The sequence below is a fragment of the Contarinia nasturtii genome, unplaced genomic scaffold, assembly GCF_009176525.2.
Source record: "Contarinia nasturtii isolate CC-2019 unplaced genomic scaffold, AAFC_CNas_1.1 Cnas_scaffold_993, whole genome shotgun sequence".
Lineage (NCBI taxonomy): Eukaryota > Metazoa > Arthropoda > Insecta > Diptera > Cecidomyiidae > Contarinia > Contarinia nasturtii.
Genome location: NW_022198340.1, coordinates 2,639,936 through 2,658,231, shown reverse-complemented (window position 1 = coordinate 2,658,231; position 18,296 = coordinate 2,639,936). Strand labels below are relative to the sequence as shown.

General features: G+C 32.5%; 6 protein-coding genes across 7 annotated transcripts; 2 read left to right on the top strand and 4 right to left on the bottom strand.

The window, feature by feature from the left end:
* Positions 1-83: 83 nt before the first annotated feature.
* LOC116343243 (carbohydrate sulfotransferase 4-like) lies at positions 84-5,283 on the bottom strand. Its single transcript, XM_031771202.1, has 2 exons — positions 3,311-5,283; positions 84-1,767 (listed from the first exon to the last, which is right to left on the bottom strand). Exons 1-2 carry the CDS (start codon positions 3,804-3,806, stop codon positions 809-811), a joined length of 1,455 nt encoding a protein of 484 aa, XP_031627062.1. The 5' UTR covers positions 3,807-5,283; the 3' UTR covers positions 84-808.
* A 277-nt stretch (positions 5,284-5,560) lies between these two features.
* LOC116343362 (mediator of RNA polymerase II transcription subunit 27) lies at positions 5,561-6,964 on the bottom strand. Its single transcript, XM_031771383.1, has 6 exons — positions 6,690-6,964; positions 6,466-6,610; positions 6,287-6,408; positions 6,127-6,220; positions 5,851-6,063; positions 5,561-5,773 (listed from the first exon to the last, which is right to left on the bottom strand). Exons 1-6 carry the CDS (start codon positions 6,860-6,862, stop codon positions 5,642-5,644), a joined length of 879 nt encoding a protein of 292 aa, XP_031627243.1. The 5' UTR covers positions 6,863-6,964; the 3' UTR covers positions 5,561-5,641.
* A 525-nt stretch (positions 6,965-7,489) lies between these two features.
* On the top strand, positions 7,490-8,486 carry LOC116343363. The gene is made up of 3 exons (XM_031771384.1): positions 7,490-7,676; positions 7,808-7,990; positions 8,056-8,486. The coding sequence occupies exons 1-3, from the start codon at positions 7,616-7,618 to the stop codon at positions 8,271-8,273; spliced, it is 462 nt and encodes a 153-aa protein (XP_031627244.1). The 5' UTR covers positions 7,490-7,615; the 3' UTR covers positions 8,274-8,486.
* Positions 8,487-8,493: 7 nt separating this feature from the next.
* On the bottom strand, positions 8,494-9,865 carry LOC116343364. The gene is made up of 3 exons (XM_031771385.1): positions 9,599-9,865; positions 9,185-9,346; positions 8,494-9,116 (listed from the first exon to the last, which is right to left on the bottom strand). The coding sequence occupies exons 1-3, from the start codon at positions 9,654-9,656 to the stop codon at positions 8,878-8,880; spliced, it is 459 nt and encodes a 152-aa protein (XP_031627245.1). The 5' UTR covers positions 9,657-9,865; the 3' UTR covers positions 8,494-8,877.
* A 1,445-nt stretch (positions 9,866-11,310) lies between these two features.
* LOC116343412 lies at positions 11,311-12,357 on the top strand. Its single transcript, XM_031771439.1, has 3 exons — positions 11,311-11,615; positions 11,680-12,159; positions 12,247-12,357. Exons 1-3 carry the CDS (start codon positions 11,463-11,465, stop codon positions 12,316-12,318), a joined length of 705 nt encoding a protein of 234 aa, XP_031627299.1. The 5' UTR covers positions 11,311-11,462; the 3' UTR covers positions 12,319-12,357.
* Positions 12,358-12,591: 234 nt separating this feature from the next.
* On the bottom strand, positions 12,592-15,416 carry LOC116343331. 2 transcript variants are annotated; one of them, XM_031771331.1, is made up of 3 exons: positions 15,307-15,416; positions 14,593-15,130; positions 12,592-13,054 (listed from the first exon to the last, which is right to left on the bottom strand). In XM_031771331.1, exons 1-3 carry the CDS (start codon positions 15,367-15,369, stop codon positions 12,858-12,860), a joined length of 798 nt encoding a protein of 265 aa, XP_031627191.1. In that variant the 5' UTR covers positions 15,370-15,416; the 3' UTR covers positions 12,592-12,857. The 2 variants fall into 2 exon arrangements, with proteins under 2 accessions (XP_031627191.1, XP_031627192.1); XM_031771332.1 differs by lacking the exon at positions 12,592-13,054 and adding an exon at positions 14,363-14,458.
* Positions 15,417-18,296: the final 2,880 nt, after the last annotated feature.

Here is an 18,296-nt window from a genome sequence, read left to right as displayed (position 1 = left end):
TAGGCACTATTCATAATGATCATTTTAATGATAATGTCTATTAATTTCATTTTGTTAAATTTCTATTGCCTTTACCGACTCAATTTTTTTTTTTTTTGAATTTGTCGTCGGTTTATCGTTGATCCAAATTATATCGAAATACCGTTAAATAAATTAACCATACAATGAAACACTATAAAAACAATATCTGACTAAACAAATGATTTCTTCTACCTATATTTAAAAATGTGAAGATGTTTTTTTTTGTTTGCTTCGTTCAAATTCGTTTGATGTGGTATGTGCAATTAGATTTTAATTATATTACTATCCTAAATTGCCATTGTTGTATCACTGGTATGCAAGTGGTTCTGCAATCTCTTTCATTCTCTCCAATTCAAGCACACACACACTCAATCAAATTCTCTTGCATTCTGCATATTTACCTCATATATGCAACGAGAATCAAGCGAAAAAGAATTGAATGGAATTGCGAATGTGCATTTTAGGCATTGGAATGGATCAATCAAAACTTAAATCAAATAAAACATCTAACTGTTGTTGTTAGTTTTTGCAATAAAAAATAAAGTTGGTATTTTTTTTGCGTGTCTAGTGCAAGTGGTTAGCTGAGCTAACCTAGCTTGTCCGTAATAAAAAGCTGGAAGCATGTTTCTGCATAAATAATGATAACAACATATTTTAAAATAGGTGTATGTGTGTGTGTGCTCTGTTTATTTCAATATATTGCATGAGATTCCATTGACTGCGTTTGCATTTTGTGTGCGTTCTTTCAGTGTATGTTCCTCTATTCGTTTACTTCATCGTTATGTTATTAACCGTTTTTTCTATCACTTTGTTGTTCGTTTTGTGCAGCAAGACCAGCAACGGCGGCCGCTGTATTGTCGGCAAATGGAAATTGAACTAAGGGATTGAAAATCGTACCCATCAATGTGTCTTCGTTTTCGGCTTTTTTATAGCCCCACATTGACATCGCTTCGGTACAATGCTTTTGAATTTGTTCAATTTCATACCAACTTAAATCGCGCATCCAATGAAATGGTGCTGTTTTTGAGTCTCGAAATGTCGAACTTACGCCACCAATATCGGTGCGAGTATGTGAATCTAAAAATTCTTCAACATCCGCATCGAACGGTAATCCGTAAAAGTTCAATATTTCTTTCGTCATTTTGAATGGGTCCAACGACAGATCTTCGTATCGTATTGCTTTAAAGCGTAATGGATATTTATTTGTTAAGATTTCGGCCGCTTTGTAATCGGATACCATGTCTTTACATAATATTGCCGGACTATCACAGTCACTCTGCCCGGGACACCAGTCACGATGTTTTCGTGATTGAATCGTTGCACGCGGATCGCGGATCAGTAAAACTATTCGTACATTTAATGCAGGATCGATGAGTAAAGGTTCAGACAGTGCGGCACGTAATCGCACCACTTTCATACTTTGGAAGGGAAATAGGCGACAGAAGGGATTTAGGAAATTTGGTTCCCAACAAAATTGCGGATAAAGTTGACAATTTTTCCACAAACGTGTATTGTGTGTGAATAGAAAATGATGCCCTTGGCCATAATCGAGGTATTCATCCAATCCGGTGTAGTTGCACTTCAACAATTGACGAAGCGTATTGATGGCTTCGGTTGAATCTGGGGGTCCACGTATCTGTTGTATGTCGTAGTACAATAATGGCTCGTAATGGTAATAGTTGCCGGGCATCGCATTTAAAATATCACCAAGGAACGTCGAACCCGATCTCCATGTCGATAAAATAACTATGAAAAAATAACAAGAAGAAAAAATAATTTTGTTATGATTATTTTACGGATTTTTTTTATTGAATCACTTTTTTAATACAAAATATACACGGAAAACATGTGCTTGCATAAAGTTTTGATTGAGGTAGGTTCGAGATTGAAAACAACTGTTTCGCAATGAAATAGTTGTTAGTGTTAATTATAACTCATCAATGTGGAATCATTTTCTGAATTTTTCCACAATAATTACGTTAACAACTATAAAATCAAATTAAACATTAAAATGGAATGCAAATGATGAAGAGAGCAACAGTTGACAAACCTGATTATTTGTGAAGCGCGGTACAATAAAAACAGATGGGTAACAATCACATCAATTTATAATTTCCAAACAAAAATTTAGATGTTCCCCCTGAATCAACATGAAAATTGCTGAGTTCCAACGCATTAAAAGCGGTGGTCTTCAAAATAGGTCGCGATTATTAATAAATAATTATTATGAAAAATGTGCAAACAAATTCATCGAAAACTAGATTATTTTGGGAGAAATTCCGACTTTTGTGGCTGATGTTTAGCAAGAGTTGATGGATAATCGATTGAAAGTCATACTGTATATTAAAAACAAGATATACATATCTCACTGTGAGATTCTCACATGTGTGAAATTCATACAAAGTAAATAGATAGGTAGACATCTACAGATATAGATCGCAAATCGCGACGATTTAATGCATCTTTCAAGACGCTGTGCATGCTAATGGTGTCATTGTTTCAAATGAATTAAAATATTTGTATTCATGGCTGCGATATTTTTTGCTTCTCAATATTCATTTCACACAATCACACCATTGCTATGACTGGCATACACACAGTCTGATAAAAGAGATACCTTAATCAGTCATTATTAGCGATATTTATCTGTTTATTTAGAGTGTATGGTGAAATTAGTGAAAACACGTATCGGAAGTTGAGAAAATCGATTAATGGAACATTTTTGTCGGCCCGTTTTATCTTTATAAATGTTGTGCGGTCTTGATTATGATGTTTTTGTATAAATCTTATAAACATATCTGCATATCAGTTGTCAAATGTTGTTCTATTCACAATTTGTATTGAATTTATAACTCTCTCTTTCTCATTTAAAAGAGAAAGAAATTTCAAAATAAAATGTCCGTGTCGACGGATTAATTCCGCCGATTTACAGATAATGATGCGAATGATTCATGCCACAGTCGACTCAAAATAAAGGAAAATCAATAATGGAAATAATGGTATTTACATTAATTTTATTTTATTTGATCAATCGTTTTATTTGCGAATTTTTTCGCCTTCAACTCGTTAACCCATTTTCTAAAGTAAATGAATAAATGATTGGACTTTTTGTTTTCATTGAATAAAATACCGGTTATGAGAATGAGAAATGTATAAAAAGTGGTATGTATTATTTAAATGACTATACTTTATTGAAATCATAGTCATATAAACAAGTGCAATGTCATTAGATGCGACCTTTTTTCAAAACATAAAACGAAATGCATGACACAATTCGATGTGAACTCACCACTTTGGATTGGTTGTCCGTTGGTCTCTGGTGTTAGGGCTGATAGCCCAATCATTTGATCGGTATACTCAAAATCTTTCATTTTCGATGCAATTCGTTGTCGTTGTGCCTCAACGATGTCTTCAATTCTCACAGTCATATTTATGAAATTGGTGGTTGCAACGGTTGCTGATTCTGATGTTTGTGCACCACCGATAAACCTATGATGCGAACGTTGTTCGGTATTATGCGGATGCATGATATGGTTATATTTTGCACTATGTCGATTTGCATTGTCGATTGCATTATAATTATTGTTGTTATTGTTTGCATAATAATTTTGTTGATTGTATTGTCGATGTGAATTGTGAATTTTGATGGTTCGCATAAATTCGTCGGGTGGTGCAGATGAGAATGGAGACAGTGAGATTCGATTGCTGGCATAGATCAATAGAATACATAAAACAATGATGACGCATAGCGCCACCGAATTCAATCGACGTGCCATTCGTGTCATTGGATTTCAAGAAGAAACAAAAAAATTTATAAATTATTTTCCCGGTTTAAAAATACACCCACTTTGCACGAAACGTGTACACACACTTTCACCCGATACATTCAAATAAATTGACTCTTTCGGGCAATTTGGAGCAAATGGATTATTTTCTTTAATGCGCAATGTTTCTTAAAGAAAATGATTTGATTTAGTGTAATTTCACCGCTTCGATTTAAAGCGTCGCAATTGTTGGAAATAATGTCACACTTAAATTACTGGCGATCCAATTAAGAGGTTCGGGTCACTCAAATCAAATCAATAATCAATATTTTAAAACTGTTCTTGATGTACGATTGTATTTAGTGATACATGAACGAGCTGTTTATTACCAGCTAATTTTTGAATGTCCAACGCATACACAGAGAGCGAAATGAAGTGCAACACAATCTTAATACAGCGCTATTTTCTTGCATTCAACGTCATAGAAATATGTACACATCATAATTGTTTATCAATTACATTCAAATTCACATGCACTTTGCCTACGTTTAGGTTTAGATATGATCTTTGCGTATTCAAATATAAAAAAGTTCTCTTCATGAGTAAATATGAAATGACATTCTCTCATTAAAATGTCTGCTAAGATGATATTTCATTTGAGGTCATCATTACTGACTGTTTATTTGCCACTCACACATTGTCCTTAAATCATTTACATACTTAGTACAAGTAAATTGCATTGGTTTATTACACATTAAAACACATCACATCATATAAATTGATTTTTTTGTCGTTTCGTGACTAGTCCCTCGACGATTGGCTCAATCTCGTGCGAGTGCTAATTCAATTTTCAGATTTCACGTTTATGTACAATTTTTGCACTATCTTTGCACTGTTAAATAATGAGCACATCTCATTTGGCTGTTGTTTTTCCTTTTCGTCACCATTTTTAATGAAACCCGAAACAAAAATTAAAATGCCGTTTCCGTACGACTCTGACTACAAACGACTGTGTTCACACAATTTTATTTCTAATGTTTGCGTCGCTGCAGTATTTTTGACATGATTTCTTTGCACTAAATCATGTTGTTTCTTTTTTTTCTTTTACATTCACCCAATTTTTTAGATTCATATTTTGTGTCACGAGATATTTGCAACATAACACTCACACACCGTAGCATTTTACATGTTTGCAGTGAAATTCATTATTGTTCTTTTCAGCCTTTTCCCATCCGCATTATGTTAGTTTTGTGTTTTTTTTTTCCTTTGCTACGCTATTCTATTCGAATTGCTGTGCTGTTGAAAACAAATAGCGTCACGAACCGAATGAAAACATGTGAGCGAGCATAGGTTTTATCGCATAAACACACACAAAAAAAAAAAACAACGACGAAGAAGAAAAGAAACAAATAACTATATAACTTTCAATATGTTAGTTTTTCTCGTTTTTGTGTTATATTCCATTTCTTTTCGTTTCTTTTTCACATTCGAAAAAGTCGAACGCGTACGGATGTGAGAACAGTTTGAATGAAAAAACCAAAATATCAAGAGAAAAGCATTGCTTTGTGACTTTTATAAAGTCGCGATGCGCGCATTCAACTATGTGTAATGTGTATACATTGATTGCATGTATGTGTGATAAGTGACAGGTAAAGTATATATGTATCATCGCAATCGCATTCAGCGTATGAGGGGGACAGAGACAGCTCTATATGCAATATGTACTACTTATGCTATGTTTGTCAAATATTTATAGAACACCGAAAAACAGTGAATTCAATTGCAATTCAATTTTATTCAAAACTCTTATACTTTATTTATGGACTCAACTTTGAAATTGAAAATAATGAAATATTTCATTTGCATTCTTCGTGGAACGGTTCCAATAAACGGAAATCACGCCAAGTTGGTGGATATGAGTTCAGCAAATAATTTCCACATTTTTTGCATGGCTCACTGAAGAGCTTGAGGTAACTATTTAACCATGCCTACAACGAAGAAAAAGGAAGAAAAAAAGTTTCAAATTATTTATCTCTTGGGTACATGGACCAATTTTCATAAATACCATGAAGAATTTCACTGCTAAATCCGGCAACGTTGGGCTGTAGAAATGAAGCATTGCCGAATGTGTGTGATCTTGAACTTTACGGAAGACTTGATGTCTTGATTCTGCCCATAAATCATCATCAAATGTTTCATCATAACCTTTCACCGTAACCCATTCGATCATAATTCCTTTGAAGATAAGAACTGCTTTCAGCACATGACCCAATGTTATCTATAAAATGATGAAACTTTAATTTTCAAACGAAATTATTCTCAGCAAATAAAGATCACTTACATGAACTATGGCATTTGTAGCATGTGGCCGCGTTATATTTATGGTCATGTCGTTAAATGACCGCTCAATGTTGGTCAAAACACTGTCGAAATGTCTGCAATAACAAAGAATTCTGAAAAAATGCGTTCTTTGACAATAACAATAAGTGTACAAAACTTACGACGGTGGTATGTTATGACAAGAGCCCAAGGGTCGTCGACGTTTGTTTGAGTTGCTATTATAAGATCGCTTCAGTGAATTTGCGTGTAAAACGGTTGCAGCTATCGTACCATAATCATGAACCTAAAGAAAATATTGTTCAGTATTCTTGAAGAAACATTACGCCAGATTGGACATTACCTTGTCGATCCATTTGTAGCTGTTGACCAATTGTGAATAGAGTGCTTGCCGGTCTTGTGACAGTTCTTGGACCAAAAATGAAGTATTTCCAAGTGTAAGCGGCGCTGGTGGTGTGCTAAGACTGTTTACCGTCGATTCCAAGTCCCTAAAAATTGAAATTTCCAACAAAATATATTTTTTCAATAGATAACTCGACCACGAAATGAAAGTATATAAGACACTACCTCAAATAACCATTTGTTGTTGTTAGAAGCTCTTGAAGTTCGTGCAAAAATTTATTGTCACCATGTTCTTCTCCGTGTTCAATACGAATTCCACCACCGAGCGATTCAAAGATTTGACCAACATTTGTTCGAAGTAACTTCAATGAATTTAACGCTGAATGCAATTGATCCATTTTGTTATCTTTTAATAAAACTTTTGATAAAAGTTTGTTGATGTTGTATCCCGGCTTCGATGAACTGTAATATGTCAGTATTTGACACCATCAACAATCACATTTCACCCTATCGGAAACCAATCGGAACACTGAAATACAATACAATATTCAGTGTATACCAAAAAATAATGACAGAAACATTGTCTGTTTACATGGTATTCGTGATCAGATGTAATTTAAATTTTGCATAAAGATTCAATGTTATTTTGAAGAATTCGATAAACATCGGCAAAAGTATAAATTACAACAATTTGTATTTAGTTGTGAAATACACAATTTTGCGCACAAAGCAAGTAACTTCAAATAATTCCTATTTGACTTTTTTCATTCTCATTTATGCTGACTTTCTTTAGTTTCCTTTAACTTCTGACGTTTCCTCAAATCAATTTCACATCTTTCAATTTCGAATAGATTTTCTTGTGAATAAATTATTTTAATCTACATTTGGAATCGAACCAATTGAAAATAAAAAAAGAAAAATCGCTACCAAAAGAGTGTATTATGCCAACGGATAGATGGCGGCACAAGACTGGCAATCGGGGCAACTTCACGTCAAACCTGCCAGTCTGATCAAAATAATAGTATTTATGTTGCTTGTTGACTCAACATGATCAAATAACAAATACTGAACTTATATTTTCATTTTTTTTGACCAGGAATAATCGTTTTCCACTATTATATTTTGTATTGTCCGGAATATTATTCGTTGCAATGGAAATCAATAAAATTTATATAGTTTTAGCTGTTTTGTCTATCTTTTGCTTTGCAAATGGTGAGTAACTAAGGTTCTTATGTTAATGGGAGTGGCAATTAATAAGCACTGTGTCAGAATATACCAAAGTCATCAACTTCAATTTATAACAATTTTTTTTGAGAAAATCGTCAATTCTTCGTGTTTTACAGTTCTATCGATCCGATGTTATCAATGTTCAACACAAACTGATGTAAAAGGCGTCGACAGTTGTGGTGCATACAAAAAGTTCAATGCATCCGAGCACATTGCAATTGAATGCAACAGTGACGAATCGCATATGCCCGGATCGTTTTGCATGAAGGTCGTCCAACAAGGCCCGAGGGGTTTCATTTGTAAGTAACAGATTTGTCAACAATTTGTTTCGAATTAAAAATGTGGAAATTTATTTATTTTGAAGGGGACGGTCGATGGCGACATGTAATACGTCGATGTGCATCGGTTGCAGACACAGGTGTCACAGGCGTGTGCAATTGGGGAGTCTATGAAAATGGTGACTATTGGGAGGAATGTTATTGCTCACACGATGCCTGTAATGGATCTGACCAGAATCGAATCTCAACGATTGCCATCATTATTAGTACACTCGTAATGTACGCAGTTACCGCACGAAACTAGATGCACTTGATCATTTAATTTAAGTAAAAAAAAACCGCAGTTTATATTCAATTTCAGAAGAATCCGTCCATTTTGAAATGAAATTGTTTAAAATCAATCATTCCGTCCTCTCTTTTTGGAAGAGAATCTCTTTTTTATATTTACAAAATGCATTTTAAATTACAATAAAATGCCGAGTTGGACTCGGTCAATTAGATCAAAAACCACAACAAATCGCTCGTTTAAATCATTTATTTTAGAAATAGTAAAAGACCTACAAAATTTAAAAAAGAACATTTAAAAATAGAATAGAAATCCTTCGGATGGATTTTTCTTTGTTTTCCTCAGGCTTTTTACGCTTTTGGAATTTCTAATAAAATATGTCATTATTCTAGACTGTATTGCTGAGATTCTTACATCATAATACTCCGAATACTGGAATTGATGGATAATGGACGGTTTTTTTACTGTTGACATACCACTGATAATAAGTAACTAATTCAATAAACAAATAGGCACAATGGTAGATTATTCAAAAACTATTTGAATTGAGATTTCATTTAAATGAATGATGTTGCTTGCTCTAACGGCACTATGGAATTTCGTTCAGACCTTTGGTGCGTAATTACGTGCACAGTAATTGTGGTAGGTATTTAAATAAGACTATTGAAACACCAGCAATCAATGTGAATATGCTTGAACTTATGATGCCGGCCGAGTTGCATCCGTCTTTGCTATTACATTGACAGTATTCCATAAAGATGTTGAATGTGCCGGTTCGCATTAAGCAAAAACGTTCATCGCCAACGATGCCTGGTTCACCCATAAACGCACAGCTTCGAAAGTAACGCCATTCACCATTCACTGCAAAACAATCAAAATATGCACTTAATATTCAATGTAACCATTGGAAAAAAGTTGTACACACATACCCTTTTGTCGAATTTTGCGGCACATAGTCGCTTTTACATCTTTCAAATGTTCCAACGATTGCACCTGTTTGCAGTCTGTGATCGAAAGAGTACTGTTGTCAAATGGATCGGCGCATTTTGGATCGGAATCAGATCGGCATTCCCAGCATTTTATGCACAAGCCTATTTGAATTAAGAATTTGAATTGGGAACATTAAAAAAACTAATTTTTCACATGTGAAAATTAAATCGATCATTAAATTGCGTATATAATTCAATGTAGAGTTGCGTATATAACCTCACTTGTTGACACATATCAAACATAAATTAAAAATGGGCAGTGGCTTTTTTGTAGTATGTAATATTCTTTGGTTGTTTTGTTGATTGTCTTTCAATCAACCGTACAACACTTCACAGTTTGTAACTTTAACTTACCTTTTTCAACACAAAATGCAAGAAATATGATTCCAATGACCAAATGAAAGTTATTCATTTTAATTTTGTTATATATTTTTCGAATAATTGATGTATGTTTACTATAGCGAATGGTTCTGATTCAAGCAACAGTTTCGTTGTGTTTTTTTTTTCTTTTTCTTTGGACGTTTTTGATGTGGTGTGTATGTGTATGTGGTTGATTTGGTGTGTCTGTATCGTGTGTGTGAATTTGAAGTTTTCTATGTATGATCACGTGATTAATGACGCCGTTTCACCACACCCAAACAATTCGAATACAGTGTATTGCTAGGCGACCGCATTTAATGACATAACTGAGCGACAATTAAGCGAGCGGAGAATATTGCTCATATTTGGAGGGGAACATGAATTGACTCTTCGTTAACTGAGGAGTGGATAGTTTAGTTTTTGGTATAAAAATGATCGTTTTTCATACGGTTCCAATAAGCATAACAAAGAACTTGTTTTGGAATAATCATAAGAGAGAAGCATTCTTTTTAAGACACCTGTAAAGTTTCTTTAAGCACCAAAATTCAAATTGCTGTTATTTGATAGTTTAAATTGTTGTTTTTTTAACAGGTTCTTGTCCATGATCGCTCATTTTCAGCTAAACATGTTCGTTCGGAGATTTTAATGTTTTCCAAGTTTTTGGGCTATGTGCTCGAAAGTTCAATTTTCAAGGTATTGTTTGCTTTAGTTTCCTACGGAGTGTCTCATATTAACCCTCTAATGTATTAATTTTTTTCGACATGAGAACTATTTTTCTATGATTATTTTGGTTTAAAATTCCTTAAAATTCGAAATTCAAAAAATTGCATAGTTTACTCAAAAAATGCTATTGACACAATTGGAGAACAATCGAAACCATTGTTTAAACTGCTATAAAATTGCTATAAACGAAGAGAGAGATATTTTTTTATCAAATTTCTGTTTTCGCGTACATCTGTGTTTATAATTAAACAACCGCTTTATTTTCACTTGTCAAATGACCGGCAAATGAAAGCCTGAACCCTGCTGAATATATTTTAATTCTTATATATTTTAGACAATAATTCATACACCCTGCCCAAAGGCAGGGCTATGCACTGAGAGGGTTAAGATTCGGTAATTAACAACCTGCCAAACGTTTCGCCAAATGAACTTGAATTTGTCGATATGGATTCATTAATTAGCGCTTCAATGTAATTCAAAACAATAAAATGTATTCATTTTTCAAGCCGCAATCATACGAAAATTTATATAAAACTAATCTTTTAAATGAAGAATATTCGAAAAAAATTAATCTTCACAAAGACCACTATTTTTTAAAATAGCATTCCATAAAATGCATGAATCATTAAATGAAAAGATTGTTCCAGGTGAATCAGGTTTTTTCAGGATTGTTCCAGGTGAATTCATAAGTACATTTGCAAATTAATCTAAATACCGGACATTTTTTCAAGAAATACTGAAATACAAATTTAACTAACAAAATATCATAAAATGTATATGCTTCAGAAAAATTGTTAACAAGAGAATCAATGCTTTAAGATGTCAAAGGTTTATATGCGATTGTGTTCAGTGGAAAAGTTCAGCTGACGGATGTAAGATCCAGTTTATTCTATTTTGATATTGTTTTTTCATAAATCACGAGCAGACCCCGTTTCGCTCGCTCTTCTAACTCCATTCAATTTAATCAGCTTCAGTTGGGTCGAATTATTCATGAATTAATGATTGCTGTTTGCTGCAATTGTCGTTTGACTCTCTGTTCAATTTTGCACTTACTTCAATTCATTTGATTCGATGCGCTGTTAGTTGAAATTGTGCTTTGAAACTATTCGCATTATTCGGGCAACACGATAGAAAAATGAATCTGCTTGGCTTCATCGTTTTAATCTGTATTTGGATGGAAGGCGGTTGTTCTCAGCCACAGCAACAACAACAACAAATAGAGAATTTAGAAAAACAACTACAAATACTACAATCGCAAGTGGACCATCAATTCCAATATTTAAAAAAGGTTTGATGTTTGTGAATGTGGATAATTCATATTGTAAATGTTTACGTTTTCCTTTTTATACCAGAAATATTTTGAAACAGTTCCTAAAAGCGAAAATATGAAGAATATGTATTTATCTATGAGAGGGAATAATGATTGTCATCGAATTATTTCAATTCATAAAGAAATAATGGTAAATTTCGATGAAAATATGTATAGAAGATTTGAAAATATCAACCCACAAATGGTGAAAGATTATAGAGAATTTTTTTCAAAGATCTTTGACGAAGCAATTCACTCAATGAATGATAGAATATTTAATCTATTCGACCATATTTCGGGAGTAGAAATATTGAATGTAACGAAAATTCAACAAAGACAAGAAAGAATTTTGCGTAACAAGGGTGGCCAATTGGATTATGAATTTTTCCGTGCAGATTATAATGAATGTCTTGAATTATTAGCAATGGATCTATCTAAGTACCTTTCATCAGATGCAGTTTCTCGTATAATTAGTTTGCATCGTATGCTATATGGGAATCGAACAGAGATTGAAACTGCATTGGTGAGTATAGTTGAATCAATGAGAGGATATGTTGTTATTGTTCTCCCTGTCTCTTTCTCAATCAATTTCATATATTTATATTTTCAGTCTTATATGTATGTTCATGCACCTGCTTCGACAATGGGATCCGTAATAGATGGAACGAGCACCTCGCACTAACGAATTCATAATAATATCAAAAAATCAACAAAAAAAAAATCAAATGGTAGATACAGAATTTCGATAGAACTTTTCAAAATCAGCTACAATTGAATAAAGTTTAGTTCTTTCCGTATCAAAGTAGTTACGTTTTTGATATCTGAATGAACAGAAAATTAACAAATTACAGTTTTCGTTTTCATCAATCTTTTATTTGTACTTGAAAATGCGATTTTTAAAATTCTCATACAAATGTTAGATTAAATTGTTATCATTGGATTGTTTTGCATCCTTCAAATATTCGTTGACCGCGCTGGAGTTAATGGAACACGGTTCAAATACATCTCTTGATGATTCTTCACCTTTCGATGTCAATATTTTGTCATAGTTATCGTTGGAATGTTCGGCAATCCAAATTGCATTGAAAGCGACATAAAATACATCGTATTGGAAATGGCTTTCTTCCACAAAATTTGAAATTGTCATTTTTGGACTTCGAAATACTATCGTTTCAGAGTCTTCTATTATGTCAATAGTGATATAGTCGGTGTCGTTTAATTTTAATCCTGAGTGATATACACTGTTAATTTTGTTCCATTTGTTGGATAAAACGATGATAATTTCTGAAGTGAATACCGCATCCGTTCTCTGCAAAAGAGGAGAATCGAAAAAACCCGAACTTGTAAACTTTTAGAAGCGGACCACATAGAACCTATCCAATACACTCCTTCTATGCTGACGGTAAAACGGCCTTTTCCTACAAAACAAAGAATCAGGAATTAGAATTGAATTATAGTTCTTTACGAAGAATTTCGTCAATTTTTTTTCCGCATTTGAGCTAATATTTTTTTCACCTGTTTTTGTGCCGCGAAATTTTTTGCATGTTTTATCAAATTTTCGGGTTAGTGGTTTTTGTCATAACACTTTTGTCATAATACTTTTGTCATAAATAGCCATGGACACATGTCCATGGGTATATCTCACCAAAGTTGGACCATGGGCAGTGGAAATGCCCATGGACAGATAAAACACCAGATATATGCCATGGACAAAACTGAATCTGCCCATGGGCAACATTATACCCATGGACAATAGAGATATGACATGAACAAAACTGAATCTGCCCGTGGACAACAGTGTGTCCATGGACACCAGATATATGCCATGGATAAAACTAAGTCTGCCCATGGGCAACATTATGCTCATGGACAATAGAGATATGACATGAACAAAATTGAATCTGCCCGTGGACAACAGTGTGTCCATGGACACCAGATATATGCCATGGACAAAACTGAATCAGGAAAAAAATTATGTTTGTCGATAATTTGTCATATTGAATTTTTTTATTTTTAATCCGATCGTCGTGAAACTTTGGGAAACTTAACTTTCTGCCAAAAAAATGATCTAGACAAAATTTCATGACAATTGGTCTATAAATGACCATAGCTCAAATTCCACATTTTCACAGAAGTAAGTAAAAAATGATATTTGTCGAAAATTTTGTCATATTGAAAATTTTTATTTTTAATCCGATCGTCCTGAAACTTTGGGAAAGTTAATTTTCTGCCAAAAAAATGATCTAGACAAAATTTCATGACAATTGGTCGATAAATGACCATAGCTCAAATTTAACATTTCTACAAAAATCAGGAAAAAAATTATGTTTGTCGAAAATTTGTCATATTGAAATTTTTTATTTTCAATCCGATCGTCGTGAAACTTTGGGAAAGTTAATTTTCTGCCAAAAAAATGATCTAGACAAAATTTCATGACAATTGGTCGATAAATGACCATAGCTCAAATTTAACATTTCTACAAAAATCAGGAAAAAAATTATGTTTGTCGAAAATTTGTCATATTGAAATTTTTTATTTTCAATCCGATCGTCGTGAAACTTTGGGAAAGTTAATTTTATGCCAAAAAAATGATCTAGACAAAATTTCATGACAATTGGTCGATAAATGAACATAGCTCAAATTCCACATTTTCACAGAAGTAAGTAAAAAATGATATTTGTCGAAAATTTGTCATATTGAAATTTTTTATTTTTAATCCGATCGTCGTGAAACTTTGGGAAACTTAATTTTCTGCCTGGACTCGACTCTGGAGTTAAAATTCTACAGCTGATAATGACGCATTGAGCGTCGAAACAATTGTTCTGTAAAAAGACAATAAATATTTATAAGACAAAAAAGTGTTTTTAATTAACTAACGCATTCCTATTCGTTTATGTCTTATAGTCCTCAAAAAGTAAAATTATTTCATTAAGATTAAAATTGATTTCGTTTTTACCTTCGAGATATGGCATTGTTTTGGCTGCCAAAAATGCAATTGGTGCCATCGTTAAAATCAATTGGCTCGTGACTGATGGAAATAAATGGTAATTTAAATTTCGTGACGACAATTGCGAAACAATTTCAAGCATCTCTCCATTTGCACTTTCCAATTGTACACAAAGTCTGGCAGGATATTTGTGTAATCTTTTGATACCGACGATAATGTTCGAAATGGTGATGTGTTTTTTGTATAGGTCTGTTCGTACATCGTCTCGAATCTTGAATTTTTCGATAATTTTGCCCAATGCATCTTTGTTTTCATATTCTTCCTTCAACGTCTCATACAAAACTGGAGCTAAGGTACCCACTACATTCAACGAGTACTCATCTGTAATGGTTAAAACAGCGGACACAAAGCTTACATCGAAGTTCATTGCCGGATCTGCCGCTAGATTGGTTGATTTTTCCAACGCTTTTGATACTTCCGTGTCGAACGTTTCTTTCAAAAACATGGAATCCATCACCGCAAAGTGTATATTTTCGTCCTTAAGTTGCTGTGTTGAAACAAATATTTAAGAATATGAATGGTAATCGTTTGAGATATCAAACATTTTATCTCGTTATCTTTTTATCCACGAGAACAAATAGTAACCACACAATTTATTTAAGACGATATTTGAAATGAACAAAACAATAGAATAAATGTTCTAGAACGCATGGATTCACTTACGCCAAACGTGGAACGACTTGTTACAATGATAAATAAAAGCAAACCAACAACTTCAACTTTCATTTTTTTTCTTCAATTTTTTCGTTTCAGGGAACTGTATTCAAAGACTGTTGACTGTTGAAAATAATAGTCGGAATGAAGTATATGTAAAATGAAATGAATATGAATTGAAACAAAAAAAAATTTAATGACAATATTCCTTTGAAAATATTTTTGTTGTTTACTTCGATTAACTTGAGTTAAAAATCAATGGAATCTCGATTATTCTGCAGAAATTAATTAATTAAATTAATTTTTAACTGCAATTACGTGAGTTCTCTTTTTAAATTTTACGACAACACCAACGTTTATTTGCATTCTTTTTATTTGACAAAGAAAAAAACGATTACTCATATCTGTTTCACTTATTCTATAAAATATAGCAAATATATTTATTGTCTGAAAAAAAATAATAATTTATTCGTCGGAAAATTTGTTTTCATACCTCTGTCGAGGTGAAGAACCATGTCAATTTTTCATATAACGAGTGAGCCAGCAGTTTTTGACTGACATTTTGTCTAACCCTACATTTGTCATAACTGAACAGAGTGCGTTTAACTCTCAAACGGCACATTTGCATCGCATGCATGATCGTAAATAAGAATTAAATAAATTTAAATAGAAATATTAAAATCGATGATAATACAATTTTTTTTATTGATTATTCAAAATAATTGGAATAATAAAAATGAAATCAAATAATTATTTTATTTATATCATTTGATTTTTCGGGTGAATCCTTCTATCGTGAATTAAACGTACGTTGTTTTGTTATGGCTCACTTTTTGGCATTGTTCTTTATTATTATGACTAAAATATTTGTCATTCTGAAGTATGTACTACGTAAAGCCTGTGGAGTTAAATACAGTGCTGATTGTGACATTGCATTGTTTTCTTCTACAATAGCATCAATTATTGTTGCTACTATCAATTGCATTATTTTATGATATTGTAATTCAATTACATTGTCCCCCAAAAAAATAGTTCGCTTCTCTCTGAAACATGTTAGATCATTCTCGAAAATAAATTGTTGAATTGCGTTTATATTTGGCAAACATTGTTTATACTTGCGGAGATAAATTGTATTATAATTGGCATGCGAAAAACGGATGATTTTGAAGATTATATTAAAACTGAATTTCAATCGATCATTTATTTATTTGCACGATAATTCTGTTTGAACATTCTACGGATGTTTACCAAGGCAAGCGCTTATCTTATGAATAAGTGTTAAAGTATAATCAAAAGTGTTAAATATAAACACAATTCAATACAGAGTTTCGAATTTTTCAATGCCAATTCATTCAATTATAATTACCATTAGTTAATGTAAATTGAAATTTTCAATTTATTTTTTTCAATTCATTGAATTGAATTTTCAATTACCATTTACATTCAAATTGATAAATGAATTGAAATTTATTTCAATTGCGTGAAGTTGTAGAGATTGATGTCTTATGCGGCATTTGTGCATAGCTAATGTCAAAAGTGAGGTTAATATTTGAATGCGCACATTCAACAATAACGGTTGCTCGTTGCTGTGTCAATAAGTTTAAAAGAAATCGCAGCAATGAAAACAGTTTCAAATTTTAATTTTTTTAATTTGTATATTAATATTAAATTTTAAATATATATACATTTTAATTTACATTCAAAATGTTATTATAAATGAATTGACGGTAAAAAATTGAAAACAATCGAGAGTAGTGATATGGGAGCCAACTAGAATCTCTGCAACTTCACGCAATTGAAATGAATTTCAATTCATTTCTCAATTTGAATGTAAATGGTAATTGAAAATTCAATTTAATGAATTGAAAAAAATGAATTGAAAATTTCAATTTACATTAACTAATGGTAATTGATTTTCAAATAAATGAATTGAAAAAACTAATCATTATTTCAAACTCTGATTCAATACGTAAACAGGTACTTATCAATGATTTGTTATCAATGGGGAATATATTTTGCGAACTATGTTCAAAAAGAAAAAGATTTTGTTGAAAAAAGGAAAGAATTGGTTCTTGGATGTGTCATGGATGTTTAAATATTTTCATGTCATATTGGTGACCAAATATTATCAACTCATTTCAAATGTTTGTGAACCGGATATACCCACAAGCCACGACATGTGTTTATCTGTTTTGCCACAGGTTTGTCGGCTTTGGCAAACAATAAAACGACAATATTATTATCGAGTATCTATCCGTTTTAATTTTATATACGTCTATATCAACACGAACTATGAATACAAAAAGAATGTTCAAGATTTGTGCAAAAACGGTCGCGATATTGCTAATTGGTTGAGCCTTTTTTCCCATCACAGTGTGAAATTATGCACATTTGACCACTGAGAATAAGCGAACAATTAATCAATTGAGCTTTCCTGTATACCACATACTTACCGAACACATTAGCAATGTCCCTCGTTCACATCAAAACTCGTTGTCAGCATTTAGTGAACAGCAATTGTGTATTTTAATGTAAATTTGTGAGCTGCTGTTTTGTCTGTGGCGTAGGTATATACCAATTGTGAAATCTCATGAAACTGTGTGAAGTCTCTGGCAAATTGATAATTTGACCAATTAACCCGTGACTGAACCAAGATCACTTACAGATTTCAACGTTTGGTTACTATTATCTACAACCAAAAAGCAGACTGAAAAACAAATGAAAATACCTGATGATTCAATATGATAAATAAAACAATTAACATTTTTTTGTGAGTTTTCTTTATTATTTTTATTCTATTTCATTTATATACATCAGCACAAACAGCTATGAAACATTGTTGTCAATAAAAACAGAAGTAATTTATTTTAATTCGGAACGAATTTTGTATTGATTTTTTGCTCAGATGATCTACAATATACACGTATTATGTACAGTAGGTGTGGTGTGGTAACAATCAATTTGAATTAATTGAAAATATTTCATTTTTTGTGGATGAT